Source organism: Diabrotica undecimpunctata, chromosome 10, assembly GCF_040954645.1.
Source record: "Diabrotica undecimpunctata isolate CICGRU chromosome 10, icDiaUnde3, whole genome shotgun sequence".
NCBI lineage: Eukaryota > Metazoa > Arthropoda > Insecta > Coleoptera > Chrysomelidae > Diabrotica > Diabrotica undecimpunctata.
This window is the reverse complement of record NC_092812.1, coordinates 58,313,876-58,336,825: the sequence shown is the minus strand read 5'-3', so window position 1 is coordinate 58,336,825 and position 22,950 is coordinate 58,313,876. Positions and strand designations below refer to the sequence as shown.

General features: G+C 31.9%; 1 protein-coding gene across 1 annotated transcript; it reads left to right on the top strand.

The window, feature by feature from the left end:
* The first annotated feature begins 124 nt into the window (after positions 1-124).
* Shark (SH2 ankyrin repeat kinase) lies at positions 125-19,900 on the top strand. Its single transcript, XM_072545662.1, has 11 exons — positions 125-333; positions 391-528; positions 829-1,181; positions 2,810-3,056; positions 3,117-3,319; positions 4,338-4,478; positions 7,948-8,209; positions 10,629-10,913; positions 11,899-12,037; positions 13,140-13,299; positions 15,209-19,900. The coding sequence occupies exons 1-11, from the start codon at positions 246-248 to the stop codon at positions 15,404-15,406; spliced, it is 2,214 nt and encodes a 737-aa protein (XP_072401763.1). The 5' UTR covers positions 125-245; the 3' UTR covers positions 15,407-19,900.
* The last annotated feature ends 3,050 nt before the right edge of the window (positions 19,901-22,950 follow it).

Sequence of the window (22,950 nt, the reverse complement as noted above, 5' to 3'; positions counted from 1 at the left end):
TATATGAATAAATATTTTATATGCTATATTTTATATGAATAAAATATAGCATATTATCAGCAGAGTGGGAATTCTGATTGTTTATTATTCTATGGTACAGAACTGAAACTGACAACACTGACACTGTGACACTTGTCAACTGTTGTTTTGCAATTTACAAGGAAGTAGGTTTTCATAATATTTATTTGTGGGCTGTAAGTAGATTAGAAAATATTTAATCCATGGGATTTAAATTAAAATAAATAATGAATAGACCAAATAGAACAACTGAGGATATGTTGTGGTATCATGGAAGATTAAGTAGAGAAGAAGCTGAGAAAATTTTATCCCAAGGTAACAATGACAACAGGTTGATATAAATTGTGGTATCATAAGTAATAATGATTTTAGATGACAAGAAGGATGGTTTATTTCTTGTGCGTGAAAGTAATACTTCAACAGGAGATTATGTTCTTTCAGTTTTCCATAATAATCAAGTTAGTCATTTCCAAATCAGAAGACATGCTGAAGATGCTTTCTTCTCCATTGGTAATAAATTTTTAAACATTTTAAGGGTATAAAACTTACTGATTTTTAATCTCTGATGATAAAATGGGAATATTTATTAAATATTTTTACCAATTTATTATACTCCTTTAATTAACCCTGACATCCTGATTTGAGGAAACTTTGCACATGTTTTTTAAAATGATTTTATATCATTACATATTTAATAAAATATGTAATGATTAATTTGGCCTAAATTAGTATTATCTATGCTATAGATGCTTTATAATCTAATATAGTTTTAAATCATAGTAGATTCTTATTAATTTGTTATTATTCTAGATGAGTTCCCAACATTTCATGGCTTAGAAGTATTAGTAAATCATTACAAGGTTACGCCAAATTTGCTCTCAAATAATCTAGTCCTTACAGAATATATAGAAAAATTTCCGCCTCCCCCTAATACTAGGAGACTTGGTCGTACAAACTTGTTACATCGATCTACTGGGCAAGGAAATTACACAGTTGTAAAAGAACTTCTAAAAACAGATTATCCACAGGATGCAAAGAACCAGGATGGACAAACAGCTGTACATCTTGCCAGTATGAATGGACAGAATGACATTTTACTTAAATTAATTGAATGTGGAGCAAGTGTCAATCTTAGAGATTCTGTTGGATTTACACCTTTGCATGTAAGATTTTCACTTTATCAAATTATGTATATAGGAGTACAAGGTAGTTTTATAGTATGATATAGTATTTCATCAGTGCCCATCTTTCATATATGTATCAATAATTCGTGTTATAATATTATCATAGCTATTTTTTGAAAATAATGTATGTTTATGTTCAATATGTTTTTTTTTTATTTTTTTTAAATAACCTTTAGAATTCTCATGTTTACTAATTGTAGCACTTTAATGGAATAAGTCTATACAATGTATCTAGTGTAGTGTTATTATAGATGGAAAGTAAATAAATATAAACTACTATAATAAAGACAGATAATTTACAAAGAAATAACATGTGGTTTGTACAGCATCTAGAGCTGAACCAAACTGGTGACCAAGAAGTGGTAACATATTACCCACCTTGAAAGGCTGGTGCTAGAGGTGGTGGACAAATCTTATTGAGTTTATGTTTGATTACACTAGAGGAAGACTGAATTGAAGCTACTCCACTGATATCTCTTCTGGGTTAGACTAATGTTCTTATCTATTATAATAACTAAGGCTCCATATGTAAGCAATTCTTGATTTTTCTTCCAGCACCCCTTGACTTATAGTCAATTTGTTTATTAAAGGAAGTTCTTCTACAAACTGATCCAGTTAGAACATAGTCTTTCAGGCAAATTCTTGTCCCAGGAGAAGTTATCATACCATTAATTTTTCATAATCATTTTAATTATAATTACAATTTTAATTATAATTAATAAACCCAGATGATAATTGTTTTTGATATGGCTGATAAAATAGATCTCTTAGTAATTTTTTACTTAGAGAAAGTTGTATTGATATTATACATTTACCCTAATCCTAAGTCTTAGTTATATCAACATTGGTCAAAATGAGAAATGGTAAATGAATTTTGTCCTTTAAAATTCCTCAATTATTGAAGATGATAGCAATCACTCTTGTATACCTAGTACCAAATCTCTCGAGCTTCTTGAATAGAATCAGCTTTGTTTAGCATATCATCCACATAAACTCTTCTTTGATTATTCTTGAAATATTTGGTTTTGAACCTTGAATTTTTCTTGCTAGTTAAAACAACCCGCTTATAGGGAGAAAACTAGCTGATGCTTGTCCATAGGTTATTACAAATTAACAATAGAGAAAAAATGCATCACTGCGATATTTCTTTCGCCAAACTGTACTGTAGTGGATATTAAAAGAAACACCTGAGCTGCTTCTGAGAGCCATATTAAAGGAAAAACCGGTAGAAAAAGCATTAAAAGAACTCAACATGAAAGATTTGTCATTTGAGCTGAGTTTGTAATGGGCCGAAGAGAATGGTGTATCCTACAACAAACTTTTACTTTTGTGAAGACTAAGGAACAGAGTTTTGGTATCACATTTAACAAATGACAAAAAAAATTTTTGTTCAGAAAAACAACAAGCAAAAAAAGTTTTTTCTAAGCAAAAAAATCTTTTATGTTATACTAACTGCCTTAGATAATAATAATACTATCTTTAAGTACATCTAAACTTTCCTTTATCACTGCCAGAGGTAGAGATGTGTGGTCTGGTTAATATTTTTAAAAATCATTCACATCACCTTATTAAATTGTAGCATAGTAATATCTTATGATATTTTTTAGTATGCTTGCTATTACAACTTTCCTGCTACAGCACGACTTCTAATTCAAACAGGAAATGCAAATATTCAAGCCAGAAATACAGAAACAGGGGCAGTACCTTTGCATGAAGCTGCTAGCCAAGGTCATAAAACAGTAGTCAAAGAATTACTGTCTTTAAATGCCCCTGCAAGACCTAGAAACAATGATAGCATGACACCTGCTCAATTAGCTCGGTTAAATAACCATCCAGATTGTGCTGAAATTTTGGGTAAGTATATAAATTTTACTTGTTTCTTGAAGTATTTTCTGTTTATTGCCTTTTTTACAGAAAACTATAAATATACTGTTAAAAGTACTAATCGCAGAGAATGGTATCATAGTACCTTAGATAGACAAGAAGCAGAAGCGACAATTAAGTTACACAGTACAAAAAGTGGAACATATTTAGTTCGATTTAGTGATAGAAATAAAGAGGATGTCTTGACATTATTAAATGATGATGTATTTTATCATTATATCATCCGCAAAAAGGTAAGTCAATATTTTTACAATTTCTTAAAGATATTGGATTCATTGTGTAGTTTATCTGATGACCTATATTAAATTTCTTTCAAAATATTGTGTCTAGTTTATTTAATAATATAACGTGGTTCACCCTATCAAATGCCTTGGAGAAAGCAGTATAGTCATCCATGTCATGCCTGACATGGACCCTCAAAGACCTTAACAATTTTGCCTTGATATACAAGTAGATTCGTTGTAGTCGTCTTTCCTTGCTGAAACCCATGCTGCTCATTTACAATTATCTGCTTACATTGCCAAGTTAGATGAGAACTCACCAAACTATCAAAAACCTTAAAAATAGAAGATTGCAAACAACCCCACTATAGTTCATTATATTCTTTTTCTCCCCTGACTTAAAAATAAGCATAATAAAACTTTCTTTCCTAGTAGGAAAGATACATTGTGACAATCACATATTAAAGATCTCCAACAGAGGCTATGACAACCAGTAAGTACACCGCTTCAACAAAATATTGGGTATGTTATCAAGACCTAAATGATATTTTAGCGGAAGGGAGGAAAGTTTACCAAATACTTCGGATAAAGCAGCATAATCCAGCAGCCAAGATATTTGTAATGGTTTACCTGTTTTGTTCCCATTTATCATTATAGGTAAAGGGACATTCTGTCTCTTTTGGATTACCATTATCTTAGTTTTTTCTCAATAGTCTTCATTCCAAACTCTCGACAAGCATCATTAAGTTGGTATAAGAACTTTTTGTAAGTTCTTGTCTGTATCAATTAGTAGGACAGTCTTATCTGTATATCTTATATTAGAAATTTGTTCTCCATTAATTTTTATTTCTGTAGAAAGGTTTTCCAAGGCTTTCTTAATATGGTATATTTGATTCTGTTTTATTCTTTTACCCAATGTATATTCAGGAATAATAAAATAGTCAACAAGAACTAAAACATTAATCATTAAAAACCTCCACATTTTGCCCAAATAAAATTTTTGTGTAATAATTTTACATGTACCTTTTAGGATGGTTATTTGTTTATTGATGATGGGCCATATTTAGAATCCTTAGAACACATCGTTGAGTACTACAGCCTAATGTCCGATGGTTTGCCTACAGTTCTAAGATATCATGTACCCCCAAAACCAAAACCACCTGTACCTGAGGTAAGTTACAGACATTTTATTTTTATCGATTTGATATATTAACAATTAAAAATATAATATAGATAGCTATATCCTGTCACCCATAAATAAACCTCAATAAAATGCGTCCTAGAACTAGACTAGGATGAACTAGAACAACTGTAGAGAATTACCAGACAAAGAGAAGAAAAGAAAAGAGGATACACTAAAAAAAAAACGAAACCACCTAAATACGTAACTTAAATATATAGAAAACCTTAACGAATTCACAGCATTCTATAAGAAAGTTAACATCAACAGAAAAGAATTCAAGGCAACCACAAAACAATGCAGAAGTCAGAATGGCGACCTATTAACAACAAGGAAAGATGTATTGAATAGATGGGTGGAATACTTTAACCAGGCACTTAATATGGAGGAAGAAGAAGAAAACCTGGAAGACGAAAGAGATGAGGTAAGGGGAGCAGACGAAAGGGAAGAGGAACCACCAACGATTCTTGAAGTTAAGGATGCAAATACAAATCACCCGGAATAGATAATATCCCAGATGAACTATATAAAGAAGGTGGCCACGATACCATAATGGCATTACAGCAGCTTATAAAAGAAATATGGACACAGAAATCCCTCCCAATGATTGGAATACTTTGCACCATATACAAAAAAGGAGATATTTTTGAATGCTCTAACCACAGAGTCGCTTCCACGCTTCTAAATGCAGCATATAAAATATTTTCCACAGTACTATGTCACTGTATGGCACCATATGCAGAATGGATAGTAGGAAAATACCAGGCTGGTTTCAGAGGTGGTAAATCGACAATTCATCAGATTGCAACCCTGAAACAAATTTTGGAAAAAACACTGGAATATGGCATTGATACTCATCACATATTTATAGACTACAAAGCAGCCTACGACTCTGTGAATAGAAGAGAAATGGTCAAAGCAATGAAAGAGCTAGGAATACCAAATCAGTTGGTAAATTTAATAAAACTAACTCTTGAAAAAATTGAATGTAGTGTACGAATTCAGGGGAACTGTCTGAATCTTTTAAAACAAATAATGGGCTGCGCCATAAATCACAACCACTGGTTTAATATATAATAAATAAGTGCAAATCCTGGCCTATGCTGATGGTATCAATATCGTTGGGAGAAAGGAAAACGCTGTACGACAAGCGTATGTAGCATTAAAAGAATCAGCTACAAAAATGGGTTTAATAATAAACACCAACAAAATGAAGCATATGAAAATAAGCACACAACCACAAATCCTACGACCACTCGTTATAGAAAACGACGTGAACGAATTCGTATACCTGGGAGCGCTCCTTAACACTGAAAATAATACTAACGCAGAATTTGCACGGCCAACATATGCTATTTTGGGCTCAATCTCCTCGTTAAATCCACAATTGTATCGAGAAATACAAAAATAAAACTATACAAAACAATAATACGCCCATTCCTAACATATGGTTCAGAGGCCTGGACTCGAACAAAAAATGGAAACATGTTAGGATGTTTCGAAAGAAAAGTACTAAGGCGAATCTATGGAGCAGTGAATGACAATGGAATGCGGAAAAGACGATACAACTTCGACATTTATAGAATATACTGGGAACCTGAATTCGTAAAAAAACATTAAGATAGGACATCTGAGGTTGATAGGGCATGTAATGCGGATGGAACAAAATGACCCAGCTAGAAAAACGTTCCTTGATAGACCCTTTGGTCAGAGAAGAAGAGGAAGACCTAGAACAAGATTCCTTGATAACATCGATGAAGACATGAGAAATATGGGAATAAGTGTTTGGCAGAGAAAGGCGATGGATAGGGACGGCTGGAGAGAAATTCTTGAGGAGGCTAAGACCCACGCAGGGTTGTAAAACCAGAATGATGAAGAAAATTCATCTAAGTAAAGACACTTTTTGAAAAGAACCTAATAACATTTTGGTTATAAATTTTTGCTCACTTTTTTGACATAATCTTTTTGAGAAGGATTTTCGGGGTGTCAAACTAAAATTAGGCAGCATATTCCACTATAAATGGGAAACAGTATCGACAACTGAATAAATACTCTATTATTGCACAGAAAACTATAGAAAACATATGGATTTTTTTAATATTTTTTATAATATATTACCATGCATATCAATAAACCTTATAGTTTGAGTTTCTTCAATACCTGCTGCATTCTGAGAATCTGAAATTTAAATACAATATTTTTACAAAACATGACTAATAAATAAAAAGTACTTACTAAATATCTTGACCTTGATCATCATCAGAAATGAACCCAAAGAATGTGTTGCCCAAAAGGCTCATTAAAATCTATAATAATGGAATATTATTACAATTAATCTTCATAATACTTATATTAAAAATAAAAGTCCGATTTGCGTAATACAATAACAAAGAGTTATGAGTTTTGATGATTTTAAAATATATGATTCATATACATACTTAATAGGGTTAACATTAATTTAAACAGAAAAAACGTACACAATATTATTTAATTTATTTTTGCTAACAAACATTTGCTATGAGGTACAGTGCTTACCTATTGCTAGTAAAAATAAACTCGGGATTCCTTTTTTACAATTTACAATGTTTACAATTCAAGATGATGACAACAAAGACAAAATTCAATTTGCAATTGCGTACCAATAAATCTTGTCACGACGTCACGGCGCATGCGTTTCTAGCTATGAATAAGAAAAACATACTTCCCACTTGTCCTATTTTTTTATGTACTATGCACTAAACAAAATAGCGGTTGCCCGCTTAGTTCCACAATAGAACAAACTTGACACCGAATGCGTTTCACGATCTAAATGTCTCACACCAAAACAAAATTTGACTCACCGCGATTTTCAAATTTTAACAGAGGATTGCTTGAATAATTTGATAATAGCATTTGCATATAGATATTTGGATTCAAATTTTATTTTAAAAATATAATGTTTTAAGATCCTTACCAGTTTTTTTTATGTATTTGTATATTTTTATTGGTATTAAAGGCAAAAAAATAAATACTTATAACACGATTGTAATTCTGGAAAAGAGACATACCAGGCGACTGTGTTTTGAGGTGTTTGAGGTTCATTTATTTTAATATTCCATTATTAAATTACTAAATATGCTGTGACGTACCAAGAATACCTTATACTATATCGTTATTGATACAAAAAACTTAAATATATTAACATTTATTACATAAAATTATCTTGGGGCATTTTCCATTTAGTGGAGAATTACCCACATAAGAATTCAAGTTTGATGCAGCTTTGTGCAATTAGAAAAAAGTTTAATTTTGTATAAAACCCAATAGTATCTTTATATGTTTATATAATTTTTTATTTAACGCTAATTTAACTAATAATAATGCTTTTATTATTTATATTTATTATATTTTTTGTATTTACTTTTAAGTTGCAAACATATTTAATCGAAATATTTTTAATAATTGTTAAAATCATTTTTAGTTTTCAACAATGCCTAAGCCAAACAAAAAGAAAAATTCACCAAAAGTAGCTCCTAAACCTGTTCTTCTTCCTAAAGGTGACGAGCCACACAACAAATATTTTCCTAGTCAGTTTGCGAACATTTCATTTACAAGTGATTTTTCCACAACGAATACGACAAATAATAATAATTATAACGAAAATGAAAATAATTACATTCCCCAGGAGAGGTTACAGAGGGGTAATTTGATAGGTGAAGGAGAATTTGCATTTGTTTATGAAGGTATGTATACTATAAAAAGAATATAAATTACCTGCGTCTACTTCTCTGCCTCAAATCTCATTTTTTTACTTTATATATAATCTCTTGCTTCAGGTTCCGCTCAAGTAGCGGCTTTTTTTTTCACCCTTCTGCTTAAAGGCCAGTCCCTCGGATAGCCCCCGGCCACTGCACCGGCCGCTCACCACCTTTCTCGGCGATGTCTCAATGAGTGGATAGTAATCATTCTCTTATTGAAAGAGAACTAAAAAAATACCCTTTTTAAAAATCATGACTCCCTGCGACTGGCAGCAGCAGCTAGCACGACTTTGCTGTTCAAACCATTCAATGTAATTAATATGGAACAAAATGACTTCAAAGATTTTAAAGCTCTTTACAACAACTGTTCACCTTTTATTGTAAGGAAAAAACTCAGCAGAATGCAGACTTTCGTATGTCAGATGTTGTCCACTTCCAAATCTGGTAGTAGTTTAAACTACTATTTTAAAATGCAACAAGATATAAACCATATCGCTTTTTATGACCTACTTTGGGAAAAAGAAAATGCTACGGTGTACTTATGATTTTAACCATATACTGGCTTTGAAGAAGTCGGAAAAAGAGTAATTCCAAATCAAATCTTAGATAGGCTGAAAGATCCTATTCGAGAAATTAAAATAATCTTTCAACGTTAGTAAGCTAACACCAGAAAGGGGGCATCCGTATGAGTTGTCCTCAAATCGCTTCTGTGACATGGAACCTTATAGCTGATGTGCTACTGAGGGACCTGCATGGAAAGGTTGCTATGTTTAGTCCTGTGTAACACTTGGAGTAAAGAACTTACGTCTGCGATGGAGTTTTTGCAATGTTCCGATAAAACTGAACTTTTCTTTACAAGAAAACATCAGATAGGGGTATATAATAAGCTGGATTTATAGTTTAACGGACTGTAAACGTAGACGCACTGGAAAAAGATCAACATATAATTTTGTGTACTCTTATTTATAAATGAACGTAAACGCATGACGGAACGTAAGTGAATCGGACTGGAACGGAAGAGTTGGCCAACTTTCATTTTTTACAGTGCGTTATTTGCGTCTGGCCAATCAAAAGGAAGAATTTTGTGCTGTCAACCAAAGTGAAAAATGTCAGGCCCGGCCTCTATTTTGTTAAGTTGTTTATCAATATATTCGAATTTTGTTGATTATTTCTTACAATGGACGGTACGTTAATAATTTATAAAATAATAATAATAAATAAGAAAAGGATATCATACTATAATTTCAATATTTCAGATAAATATGAGTTGTTAATTAGCCTAATTTGGGGATATCCACACATATACGATAAGTCCAGTAAACATTTTAAAGAGCAAGGCACCAAGGAGCATACCTTCGTGTATTTCATAATCCATTGTAACACGCAAAGGGATAAATATTATAATAAACAATAGTATAAATGAATAAACACACACACAGTTTGTTTATGATTCCTATAAGTTTATAGATTATGTTGAATGTCGGTTAATGTAACTCATTCATGGTCACCAACTCTAGCCACTGTTTCTACTCATGTGCAAAAATTCCACTTCGTCGATTTATAAATCGACATAATATTTACAGTCCGTTTGTTACGTCTCCAGTGCGTCTACGTCTACAGTCCGTCAAACTATACATTCAGCTTTACTTTTAAATTTATGGATTCAAGAATAGGCTGTCAAACGTCTGTCAAATATTTAGGCGGTATTCTTGACAGGAAGTTGAACTGGCAGGATCAATTAGACCACATAAAGGAAATTCCTTGCGGTCTTTTGACTGTGTAAAATAATAAAAAGGGACATATTTTATTTTTATTTTATTTTATATAAGATTCAGTTTGATCTTACTGAAATATTGAATAATTATAAGACGTTGATACAATCAGTGGGCCAGATATGAATATAAACGCAGAAAAAAGCAAAATATATATTTTTAGGTTATATAGGATTATTATTAATTACAATATCATACAAGAATTGAAATAATTAATGTAAACATATTCTTCACACCATGAAAAAGAAGCAAATTTTATAATAAATTATTATGACAAAAAGGGTGTGAATTAAAATATGGGTGTGGATCTCTAAGAGAGGAACGAAAAAAGGAAAGCAAGGAAATCAGCTTATAGTGGAATTAATCTTATAAAAAAAGTGATATTAAAGACCAAATGCAACAAAATCGAAAATTGTAATATAGGTTGCTAGAAAAATTAGATATTTCTTTTGGTTCTAAATTCAATTACTCATACTCTTATTATACCCTTCTTACTACTCAATTACTATTTTCATATTGTCCAGTACAGGAGTTTTTGTTGTTTTTGTGCACCCTTCTAGTTTTGTAACCTTTTTTAAATTATGTTTGTTATATATTAATTAAAATGTATTAATTTAATTGAAACATTTTAGGATCTTACTTAAAAAGAAACGGAGAACCAATGAAAGTGGCAATAAAAATTTTACACAACGACCAAATGGAAACAAACAAGGAAGCATTTTTAAGTGAGGCTAAGGTGATGATGAAACTAAATCACCGATGCATAGTTAAGCTTATAGGTCTGTCTCTGGGTCCATCTCTTTTAATGGTGCAAGAATTGGTACCTCTTGGGTCTATACTCCAATATATTGAACTAAATAGGGAAAGGATTAAGCCAAATTATGAATTTAAAATTTGGGCTGCTCAAATTGCCTGTGGTAGGTATCTACATTTGGTACTTGTATGCTTTTATGCGATTTGTGTAGAATCCTTTAAGAATATTCAACTAATGGACGTTCTTATTTTTAGCTGCATTTGTTTAGTTTCTTTTAGCACATTGCGTAAGAAGAGAAAAACTATGTTCTTAAAACAGGCGGACACTTAATCTCCTAATCTAGTTGGTCGATTTTGATAAACCTTGATACATTTTGTTTGTTTTAGTTTTTTCTATGATAGTTTACCACAATTTGACCAAAAAAATATTAACAAAATTTTTGTGAATGAAAAAAAGTCAATTTTTTAACAATTTTTCAAATGTCCGCCATTTGTTTTTTTTTTAGAAATTTTTAAATTTTATGGTAAACTATCACGTAGTGGCACCTCTTTTTTAAAACCCGTTTCGAATTTTATATTTAAGATTTGTCGTTTCGGAGATTAACTGTCCGATATGGAACAGTAATTTTCGAACAAAAAAATTTTTTGAATAATATGTCATTTTTTAGTATTCTAGACGGTAATAGTACCTTAACTGCCCAATATTCAGTGCCATAGATCATAGCTAACCTTATGGTAATGTTATAGAATTTTGCTTATTGAGTTCCGTTGGAATCCTTCTCACACTAGACACCTGTCACCTCATTCCACTTTGTCTATCGCGCTGTAACTCTACTGCATGTATCTGCATCTACTACCCATCTGAGATAACAATTATTTGTTACAATGACTGCGCCATCCAAATTTTCTTCTTCTGTTTCTTTCTTCTAATCTTCTCAGACAAGACACGAAAGTCTCTGGCACTTGGTCGCCAGATCATTTACCAAGAAGTCTTGTGCTTTCGAGGACAACCAACAACATCCTCATTGAAAATTAAAGGATCTCTTTCAATTAAATTTTTGGTAGCTACTATATGTCAGCTTCAAATCACAAAGCGAATCACATTCGCAAATGATGTGTATGATAGTAATAAACTATTATATGTTTAAGGAATGGAATATTTAGAAGAGAATCGATTTGTGCATAGAGATCTAGCTGCCCGAAATATATTGCTAGCCACTCCAGTTGAAGCAAAAATAAGTGACTTTGGATTGTCTAGAGCTCTAGGGACTGATCATGAATATTACAGGTTCGTATATTTTCAATTAAAATGTTATCAATATCAGATAAATGTTCTACATTATTTGTTAGACATTTTATTCTTTAAGTAGAGTGTTTTAGGCTCCTATTGTTCAAGAACGTAGGGTCACATATCTCTTGCCTTAATATTTGTTCTAAACTTTGCCTAATCTACAAATAGTAAGTTGTGGAGGAAGTCATCAAGTGTACGTTCCATGCAGTTTTAAATCCCATGAGTTAAAAAAATGTCGGTGTTCAATTCGCGTCCCTACAGCGCATTAAATTTGTTTGTTGTTATTTATTTCCATCGTGATCTGGATCTTAGGGATTTGTAAGTTTACCCTCTCCATTATGTCTTCCGGTCACAAAAGTGTCATCCACATATTGTATTTACAGCTGTCAAATTGTTTTCTATAAAAGTCACACCAAATGTATGGTCACCTACGGTACCATCCTAAACGTTAACTTTTGATGATATTAAGTATGTGCGTTTCGTATCCAATGTGGGTTCTCCGCTGATCAAAATGTACAATCTTGTCGATTTACTTTCCCGTAAATGTCGAATTTGACTCATCTGAAAAAGGAATGGTTTTCAAAACTCTCATTTCTATCCAGATTATTTATCAGCTTTTCACAAAACTCCATTCTACGATCGGAATCATCTAGTCTTCTAGTCATTAGTTTCTGAGTAAAAGTTATTTTATATGGATGCAGTTTTGCATCTATGTGAAGACATCTTAGAACAGCTGAACATTAATTATATTCCATAAGTGGTCTCTACACTGTAAGTATCAATGGGTTATATAATATTCTCGCAATGCTTTTGATCTGCATCTGATCATTAAATCTTCAATAACTGTCCAAATCTCGGTTATTCCCTTTATTAGTACATACTCGGTAGCCTGTATTACCCTTTTCAAAATTTTCTTTGTAAATTTTCGGTAACTTAGTGGGCATGATTGATCTGATTGATAAATACATTTGCTGGGGTATTCCAATAAACTGTGGCATGCATCATCGAGTATTCAATGTCTTTCTTTAGTATTAGGGTGAGTTCATTGCGCGCGGACACATGACAAATTTTTTATATTTCGTATCTTTTTTATTTTCAGGGCCTTGGCTGGAGGAAAATGGCCGTTGAAGTGGTACGCTCCAGAGTCATACAATTTTGGACAGTTTTCTCACAAAAGTGATGTCTGGAGTTTTGGAGTTACTATTTGGGAGATGTATTCGTTTGGAGCGTCACCGTATGGAGATATGAAAGGATCTGAAGTAAGTTTTTAAAAAGGTAGTCCACATCTCCATCCACATGGCCATAAAAACCACGCGAATAAGATAATAAACATACAAAGTATATCATCTAGAGTGGCATATCTTATTCTTAAGCTGAACAGTAGATATCAACTCAAAATTATCCAAGTATACGCTCCAACAACAGACCATACAGACGAATAAATCGGAATGTTTTATGATGATATATCTACTGCGCTTAATGACATTCGTACTCAATCCACAATTTTATGTGGCGATTTCAACGCAAAAATAGGTGTAAAAGAAGCAGAGTTAGAAACATCCTTGGGAAAATACGGTTCCCCAGGAAGAAATGACCGAGGAGAAACGCTACTATAATTCCTACTCCAGAATAATTTATTCAACATGACCAGCTTCTTTCACAAAAATATGCACAGAAGATGGATCTGGGAAAGTCCAAACGGTAGAACAAGGAACGAAATCGACTACTTCATAAGTGACAAAAAACAAATAATTAAAGATGTAACAGTACTCAACAAGTTCACCACAAGCAGTGACCACAGAATGATACGAACGAAAGTCCAAATCAACATAAAAAGAGAAAGAAACCTCCGAGAACGATCCTAACAACTTGAATAATTGCATCATATACGTCTTGCAAGAAAGTCACCGAGTGCACTGTCCTAAAAGAAAATCAGATAGTAAAATAAGTCCATATAGACTATAAATGAGAAGCGATAAGAATGCAGACAGCCACACTATAAGAAAAATGAATAAAACTGTTTCGAAGGAAATCAGGAGAGAATCTTTCTCAATTCTCTCTCCTGTTGCAGACAAAAATGTATCTTCGACTATTTTAAATAATTTTAAACTGTTGTCCTTGTTTAGTGTAGTGTTATGTTCAACTTTATTGTTAATTTTATGTTTATGACATTCTGGGATTGTTGGATAGCCCAAAACTGACGAAATGCCCCCAAAAGTACTTTGGCAAGATTTAATTAATAAAACTGTGCTCGATATTTGCCTTTATTTTTCGAAGTTCATTTTGTAATTTTTTTTCGGTGCGAACCTTTGATTTAATATGAATTACTATCAGTTTAATATGTACCAATTTTGTTTGGTTTTCACCTTATCATGTCTTTTTTAGAGAGGCATAAGATTTTTTGGTTTCATCTTGAAACTATTTTGTATAATCTTCATAAATCCAAATGATTTTTCCTATGAAGTAAACGTAGATAATGTACGGTTAGACAAAAATGTCCTTTTGCGGTTCTTCTAGTATAAGTGAACCAAAAAAGTGCGTCTATAATAGCGCTTGAATACTGTCCATTCTGATTTTTGATTAAGTAGATACTATTAGTATGTTCTTTTGAAATAACTTTTGAAGGCTTTGTGATGGGACTAGTTCCTCTACTCTGTCGCACATTCTCCTTCTAGATTTTTCATTCTACTTAGATCTATTTTGTGGTCTTCTTAGCTTATTATATTTCAACCCTCTTGAAGAGCTGTCTAAGTTTGGTTCTTAGTGTTGCCATCACAGAATAAGAAACAATCCGAAAATAAACTCAAATGCGTTATTTATATTTTTAGCATAAGGTTTTATTTTTTTTATACCTCTGCGTGATCCACCGCACCTATCAATGCATTCAGTCCATAGCGATAAGATAAGATAAGAAGGCTATCCTTCCAATAACATGTATTTCTCATTACCTGTTGTAGTTTGAGACTATTTGTTATTTATTTCCATTTCCAACGTTGCCTCATATGTCAGCTCTTAGATCTTAGATTTTCTTATGATTATTGGTAAAATGAACTATTTGGTCTCTGAGAAAGACAGCTTATCTTTTGCGGGGGCGTCAAAGCATGCCGATAAAAGGTGATTGACAGTATTGAATCTCATTTTTATAAATGATATTTCTATTATTTTTAGGCAATAAACCATATCGAAGCTGGAGAAAGATTAGAAAGACCAAAAGATTGCCCGGAAGATATTTATAGAATTATCCAACGTTGTTGGGAGTACAAAGCCGAAGTTCGTCCTAGTTTTCACGAATTAGTCAAGTTCTTTACATCAGATTCTAGTTATATGAATATTAAAGAGTTACTACCGAAGACTAACACCGCATAGTCCAACGATTGGAGCAATATTTTTCTTATGGAACCAATGAAATCGTTTTGTACAGGGTACGGCAAAATAGTACAGCTCAACATAAAAAGTTAAATCTCAACGCAAATTATAATATAAACTATAAATACGATTTACGGATTTACAGGTCTTTATATTCTCTGCTAACAATTTACCCTCACTACACTACTCATTCTTTATATTTGCATTATCACATGATGCGTATCATTGACAATTTTTTTTTTGTTCTATTTACATATTATGTTGACCGTGATTTTGACCGTATGTTGTAGGATTCCTCGCTCTCTTTCACTAAAGACGGATATCTTTTATCTGCAATTCTTGAATCCTCTTTCAAGCCCATTAGGCATAAAATTGTTTTTTTTTTATTTTTCTTTCACATTAAGGAGGGTTGTTACATCACATTAGCAGCCATTCATCGTAAGAGTTGATACGTTTCATGTTTCCTTGCTCATGTGATGAATCGACTTTTAGTATATCGATTAAAACTAGAAAAGACTGAACTTACGTAGTCATGTTTGACAGTAACGGTAAGATTAGAACTGGTTGGCTTTTATACTATAACTTGCAATGAGATATAAATACGATTATATATTGTGAAAGTTTATACATTATTTTTATATTCTATTGATGCCATGAACAATAAATTTTTAATATTTTAGAAGAGTATTTTATCGACGTATGTTTGTTATTTAATGAATTTTATTGACCACTCTATTTGTGGTAAATATTTTGTATATACATGTTTTTTGACTAATCTCCATTTTTAGCGTTGTTATTTTAAATAAGTTATTTTATTTTTAATATTTTCATGAAATAGATCAAGTTAAATTGGTAATTAAGTCGTAGTTTTCCTGTGTCGCATTACTAAGCGACTACCGTACATAATGCTATTCATTCCTTTTATTCGTATTGGACACCTTATAACATGCTATCCATTGAAAAATCCATACGTATTAATTAATATTTTTGGAGATTATTCAAATTGCCCCAAAAAAGAAATTTGATGACCGATATGACGAAAACTTCATATTAAAATTACATTCTTACCTTAGCAAATGCTAGTGCCTTTTAGCACATTCCACACTTCATTCCAAACATACACTATTACTGTGCTGTACTGTGGTCTATATTGCTTTCATATTTGACCAAAATTAGAAAATCATTTGGTGAACAAAAAATTCAGTAGCGAACAGACTAATGCTTAAGTAATATAAGTTGATTTCTTCAGAGGCATACCAAGCATGATTTTCTAATCGTTGTATTGTATCTAAAGTATACCGAATCTATATTTTTTTACTATTTCATTCTTGGTTTATAGAGCGGTATCAAGATTTGTTCTTATGGAAACTTAGCAAAAGTTGTTAGTTTTAAGATTTTGACAATTTTATATATTTTAATGAATCTTGAAGTCGTCTTTAACTGATTATAATTTAGTGATGGAGACAAATCTTGTTCTTCGGTATTTAAAGAAATGCTTTTATTGTAATAACTTCTGTGATATCTACGATTGTTATAAAATGCTATAGATAAGATTTGATCTTTAATAATTTCAGTGGATTAAATTCTTTATTGTATTAATACACTAGTACATAAATTGTATCTTATATAAAATACAAGAATACAAACTAGAAGTAAAAACCTAAATTAATTACTGTCTTACATTCGATTTAGTCATCTGGATATGCTATCAGCCTCACATATGACACTTGGCGTTGATCATTCTTGCCAATTTACCACTTGTTTAGATGTTTGATTTCTTTTTATGGTCTATCTTAAATAATTTTCCATATTTCTCTTAACCTTACACTGTCTAATTTTTTATTTTTGTGAAAAAATATTTTCCTATATCTTTAGAAGGTACAGAAGGGAAAAATAATTAAAAAATTTGTTTTTTAATATATACTTAGCAATAAAACGGGTTGTATCAGATATGCTACACTGGGCACTAACACTAAAGAAAATGATTAACATGATGGTAATTTACATCTCTGTTGGCCTTGCATATACATTGGCCAGTGTGCAAATGAATCAGTTCTTACTTCTTTTGGCGGAATGTTGTAGCTGGGCGATCTTTTTTAGCTTGAATTGATTTTTCTACTTCACTTGGACCTCCTCTTTTCTTCGATTCATTGGAGGCCCCAATATGGCATAGGCAGTATGCTACTTCTGCGCGAAATTTGCTAACCGAAGGATATTAGTTTGCTTCCGGTTTTCTGCACATTTTTTATACAGCAACCAGCTATTTATTACAGCCATATCTACTAAATGGTAAAATAAGCGCACATACCACTTTTTAGTTCTCATTAATTTGAATTTTATACCTTCCTATCAGTGAATCCATCAAATCTACGCCCCCCATGTGTTTGTTGTATTCTTTCACAACATATGGACAGTTGACGGTCGTCTGACACTTCTGTATTCGGTCGTAACGATTTATAGGGGTAATAGGAATTTCTCCGGCAAAACTAGATAAGAGTGATACGGTTTTGTTGTCTTTCCAAGAGACAGACGACACTTCAACACCATCAGTGTAGCTTACATATTCGACAGAGGTACCTTTTGCTTCTTTTCTAATGATGTCTTCACTTGGCAATTTGCAATTGGCTATTCTTACTCTGCGAATGGTTCGCGAATGTATCCCTTTTTGTGCCAATTGAACTAAGAGTGGAACAGATGTGTAGAAATTGTCGAAATACACTCGATAATTTTTAAAACAAGGAACGTTTCTGCAAAGTCTAATAACAATATTTGCGCTAGCCCACACATCCGTTTCATTTGGCAGACATATACTTTCACAACCTGTATATATTTCAAATTTATGGGAAAAACCATCAACCCTACAAAGCACATACAATTTATAATCCCATTTGTGGGGTTTAGCAGGTAGATATTGTTTTAAATGATGTCTAGCCTTTGATGCGCATAATTGCTCGTCTACGGATAGATATTTTTGTAAAGGTATAGACTGAAATTTAGAATTCAATGCATCAACTACAGGTCGCAACGTACAATTTATCATACTTTCCATCGTTTCTTTCTGGTGCTTTACTATTATGTGCGAAATGAAGAAATCTACTGATTCCCTCAAATTCATTTTTGCTCATGACATCAGATATCTGGTGATAACCAAGAGATGCTGACCAGTACTTTCGCACATTCGGCATATGTACAATTGACATGTATATGCATATACCTAAATAGTTTTTGGGCTGAGTAGAAGTCAAATTTGCAGATTTATTTACGTCCACTTGCGAAGAATACAAATTAGATTGGGAAACAATTTTCTCTAATAGATTGTCATCAAAGAAATATGAGAAAAAACTTATTGGACTTTCTAAGTATAACATATAATTAGGCACAGTATCGTCACCCAAAAATTCTAAACTATCTTCAGGCAAAACTAAATTTTTCTTTTTCCATATAATTTTAGAATATTTGTCTTTCAATTTTTTGACATGGTTGTTAGGCAAATTTTGTGCGTTTATTTCGCCATCATTGACCTTTTCGTTAGATTCGTCAATAGTAGCTGGAGCAGCAAAACAGTTTCATCTTCTAATTCGATATCCTTAAGATAGTTCTTCCATAGTGTCACAAAGATCGACAGAATCTTCAACTTCAAGTTCTTCAGTTCAATTCTTCTAACTCTTTTTCTGTCAAATAACCTTTATTTTTCTTATAGGATATTTTTCTGAAACAATTTTATTTTCGTTAGGTATATAATCACTGAAAATAATGAGTGAATAATATATTTACAGAATTTGTGAGTTATATCTACATGCCCTATTGGTCCGATGTATCAGATCTGCTACAACTATATTTATAGCATCATATCACCTAAATATAATATTTTTGTTTTATAAAATAATGACTACTTTGTAAAACTAACCTTTATGTATGGAAATAAATGCACAGCAAAGCACAATTTCGCGGTTGTTTTTGTAAATTCTTATAAATAACGGTAGCCTTCCAGTCACCACTGACCACCAGTACGACTGACAAAGAACTGGCCTCTCTAATCTCACTTCAATAACAAAATCCCCAAAATAGGCTTTTTAATCCGATAAATATGGGTGTTGCATATGTGATAAACTGAACATTCAGGTAAAATTTACTGTATCATATACAAATATTCGAAATTTTACCAGACCGTATCAAATCTGCTACAGTGGGCAGTGTAGGGTTAACATTTCCTCTACATGGCATATAAAAGGCACTAAAATTATGTATACAAGTTAATACCAAAGTTAAATGTTACGCAAGTGTTAATTTTTATAATAAAAAATTTGATACTTACAGCCAAATTTGAATGAAACCACTATAGACCAGTAGTACTTTTTTGTGAATTGTTAATTTTATGAATGTATTTATGTTGAACCGATGCATTTATATATTTAGTTGTATTTTATTTATATTTTAACGATTGTGTCATATTTCTAAGTGTGCAATATTTTGAAGTTTTAATAAATAGAAAAAATAATTTGGAAATTTTCTTATAAGATGTCATTACTTTAATTACCTCCTTTCTCAAGGAACTTGTGTTTCTTTTACTTTACCAATTCACATTTTCCTTCTTTACCAACCTTTTTCTATTTTGTTATTTCATTTTGGGCTTAAATACAGTTTAGTATGTACTGGGCGGACTTTATTGAAACTTAAAAGTGAAGTTAAGGGTGTCCTAATATGACATCTTTTTTTTTTTCGCTGGAAATCTTCAGTTCCTGAGACATCGACTATTAAACTTGAAAAAATAACAAAAATGGATGTTCAGAATACATTAAAAGTAAAGTTTTTTTTATTGCATTTTCAGGTAATTCTGTTTATTACTTAAAGATCAAAGTCGCATCCACCCGAAGGTTATTAGCGACATTTGTCACAATTAAATTTTAAGTAACATGTTTATATATTTCAAGTAACCTAATTTTTATCAAGTGATGCTTTCAGGTTATTTGGAAAATTGTAAGAAAGTCTTTGAATTACTATCTGATGCCTATATTAGATGGCATCCACAGGAAGTGGATTCTTCTGAAATTTTCTTGAGCTTGCATTAGTTCGGCCTTGATCATTTTTTTATGGGGTGTTTAGTGAATTTCCTGATGTAATATACTGTAGGCATATTGTTGACCAATTGTTCACCAATTAGATGTCAGAACATAGCACGGCGATGGAAAAATTCATTAATATTCCATTGAAGTGGAGACTTGAATCTTAATGTTGACTTAATTGAGATATCTTACTTTCCCAAGCATCATTACCAAGGTAAATAAAGTTTTTTTTCTTTATAGACGTGAATTTGCGTTTTATGGATCTTTAAATAGGAGTAAATTTGACTAAGCATATCGATCAAGGCAAGTAGGTCTGTGGTATATTCTTGAATCATGGTTATTATAGGATCTGCTGATCCAGTAATATTTATTAATAGCATGTTAATTTGGTCAAAGTTTAGAATTCAAGATGGAGAGTGATTTTCTATAAAGTTTTCAGCAGGTTCAAGTGAGTGAGATACTGAGCAGTCAGAAGCATTTACTGAACTAACTTTAGTTTTTTTAACTTTGAATTGGACTTTAGGTGTTGGAAAAATGTTACATTGTTTTGAAGATGGATCATTTTCAGGTGAAATAATTTCACCAAAGCTACGTTTTGGTTGATTAATTATTATTATTAAACTTCAAACATGTTCTGCTTCCAACTCTACATATTAAGCTGTGTTTAATGAAACAATTCGTGATAGCGTTGAATCAGGATAAACCATGTTTCCAGTATTTGGGTAAGACGTTTCCTAACATAAAAACTGGAATTTTTGTGGGTCCCCAAATTCGCCAACCAATGATCGACACTGACTTTGAAAGGAAAACTGCATGAAACAGTTTCAAATCAATTGTTAAAGGGTTTTTTGGAATTTTTGTGGGTCCCCAAATTCGCCAACCAATGATCGACACTGACTTTGAAAGGAAAACTGCATGAAACAGTTTCAAATCAGTTGTTAAAGGGTTTTTTGGGAATTAAAAAAAATCCTAATTACAAAGAAGAAGTAAATGGCTTGTTAAGATGTTTCCAAAACCTAGGTTGTCTTATGAGTGTAAAACTTATTTTCTTCACTCACAGTTGGACTATTTCCCCGATAATTTGGGAGATTACAGCGAAGAACAGGGGGAAAGGTTCCATCAAGATATTAAATTGATGGAGCAACGTTATCAACGCATGTGTAATACTACTATATGATGGCTGACTACCTCTGGGACCTCAAGTGACTGTAATTCAGAGGAATCTACATCTGGAACCATGAAAAAGAGGAAGTTTCTTTTGACTTAATGGTAAGTAACATTATATTAATTTGTGTAATAGTTGTAGAGAATTAAAATAGTCAGTTTTTAACTTGTAACCAATCCATAATAAGAATAAGTTTCCTTCGAAGAATTTAATAGTTTCACGATCTCGAAGATAATGAACGCATCATATGGCCAACATCTACTATAAAAGAAGAGATAGCACTTTATGGCATGTTACATCTCCTGTTTTAAACTCCTCATTTACCAGGATTGTGTCTGACCACCATTAGCTTTAGTAGTCATTGCTTTCTTGGTTATTCATTCTCTCTGCCGATTCCAAGTAAGCATTAAGTATAGTATTTCTGTCAAAAATAATGTAGCTGTTAGGCGAATAATGCATGCTTATTAACGAAGTCGACATAAGTATTTAAAATTATATCAAACGTTTTTTTCTGTGGCCAAATTACTTTATGAAGGAGAAATCCTCCATCAATGACATGCACGCAATCGAGAGTAGAAGGAATTTGTATATTGTCGTAAAATTTTGATTTTTCCGATTTTCAAAGCAGATAATCTTTACATATTGACAGAGGATATGGTGCAAGTTCATATTTTAAGTAGTCTTCAAGGTCACCTTGCGCATTATGCATTGCTACAGTATTCTTTATATTATAACTTTAATGTGCAAGATTTTGAACAATTTTAAGTTTTAAATTTAGATTGCAAAATTATTATACGAAATCCATTGAATCGATTTTAATGAAATCTAGTGGACTGTTTTACTAAAAAAAGATTTTCTAGATGAATTATAAAGGTCCCAAGTGCAATCTAAGTGATTGAATGATATATTAAAATGAGTAAGAACAGGCTTGTCCCCCTTCTCTTTTGTATTTATTCCTATTTTGCAAATTAAAACATTTTTAACCTGTCGTATCCTATAGGAAATTCAGTTATCGCTATTTTATTTTATTACTACTTAAGTTGTAAGCAAGGAAAGTATAAAAAAGATGTATTTTGTTTTTTTTTTAATATTCTCGAATATTAATATTATTTTTTTATTAATATTCTTCTATTTGAGAGGGAGAGAAAGTCAATTAATATTATCAATAATAACTGAAGTTATCACATAACTTTTTGTGCAAAAATCAGAATGCCACCTCTCACATCCAATTTGTCGTTTTTTCACAGATCGCTCTGATGTATAGAGTCACAGATCCCAACGGTTCATATTAGGTTAACATAAAATAAATATTTTCC

Bases quoted from the DNA above. Each gene is read 5' to 3' on its own strand.
- Shark (XM_072545662.1), top strand. From the start codon at position 246: ATGAATAGACCAAATAGAACAACTGAGGATATGTTGTGGTATCATGGA. The intron at 529-828 runs GTAATAAATTTT...TTATTATTCTAG, and splicing joins AGATGCTTTCTTCTCCATTG to ATGAGTTCCCAACATTTCAT. The intron at 3,057-3,116 runs GTAAGTATATAA...CCTTTTTTACAG, and splicing joins AGATTGTGCTGAAATTTTGG to AAAACTATAAATATACTGTT.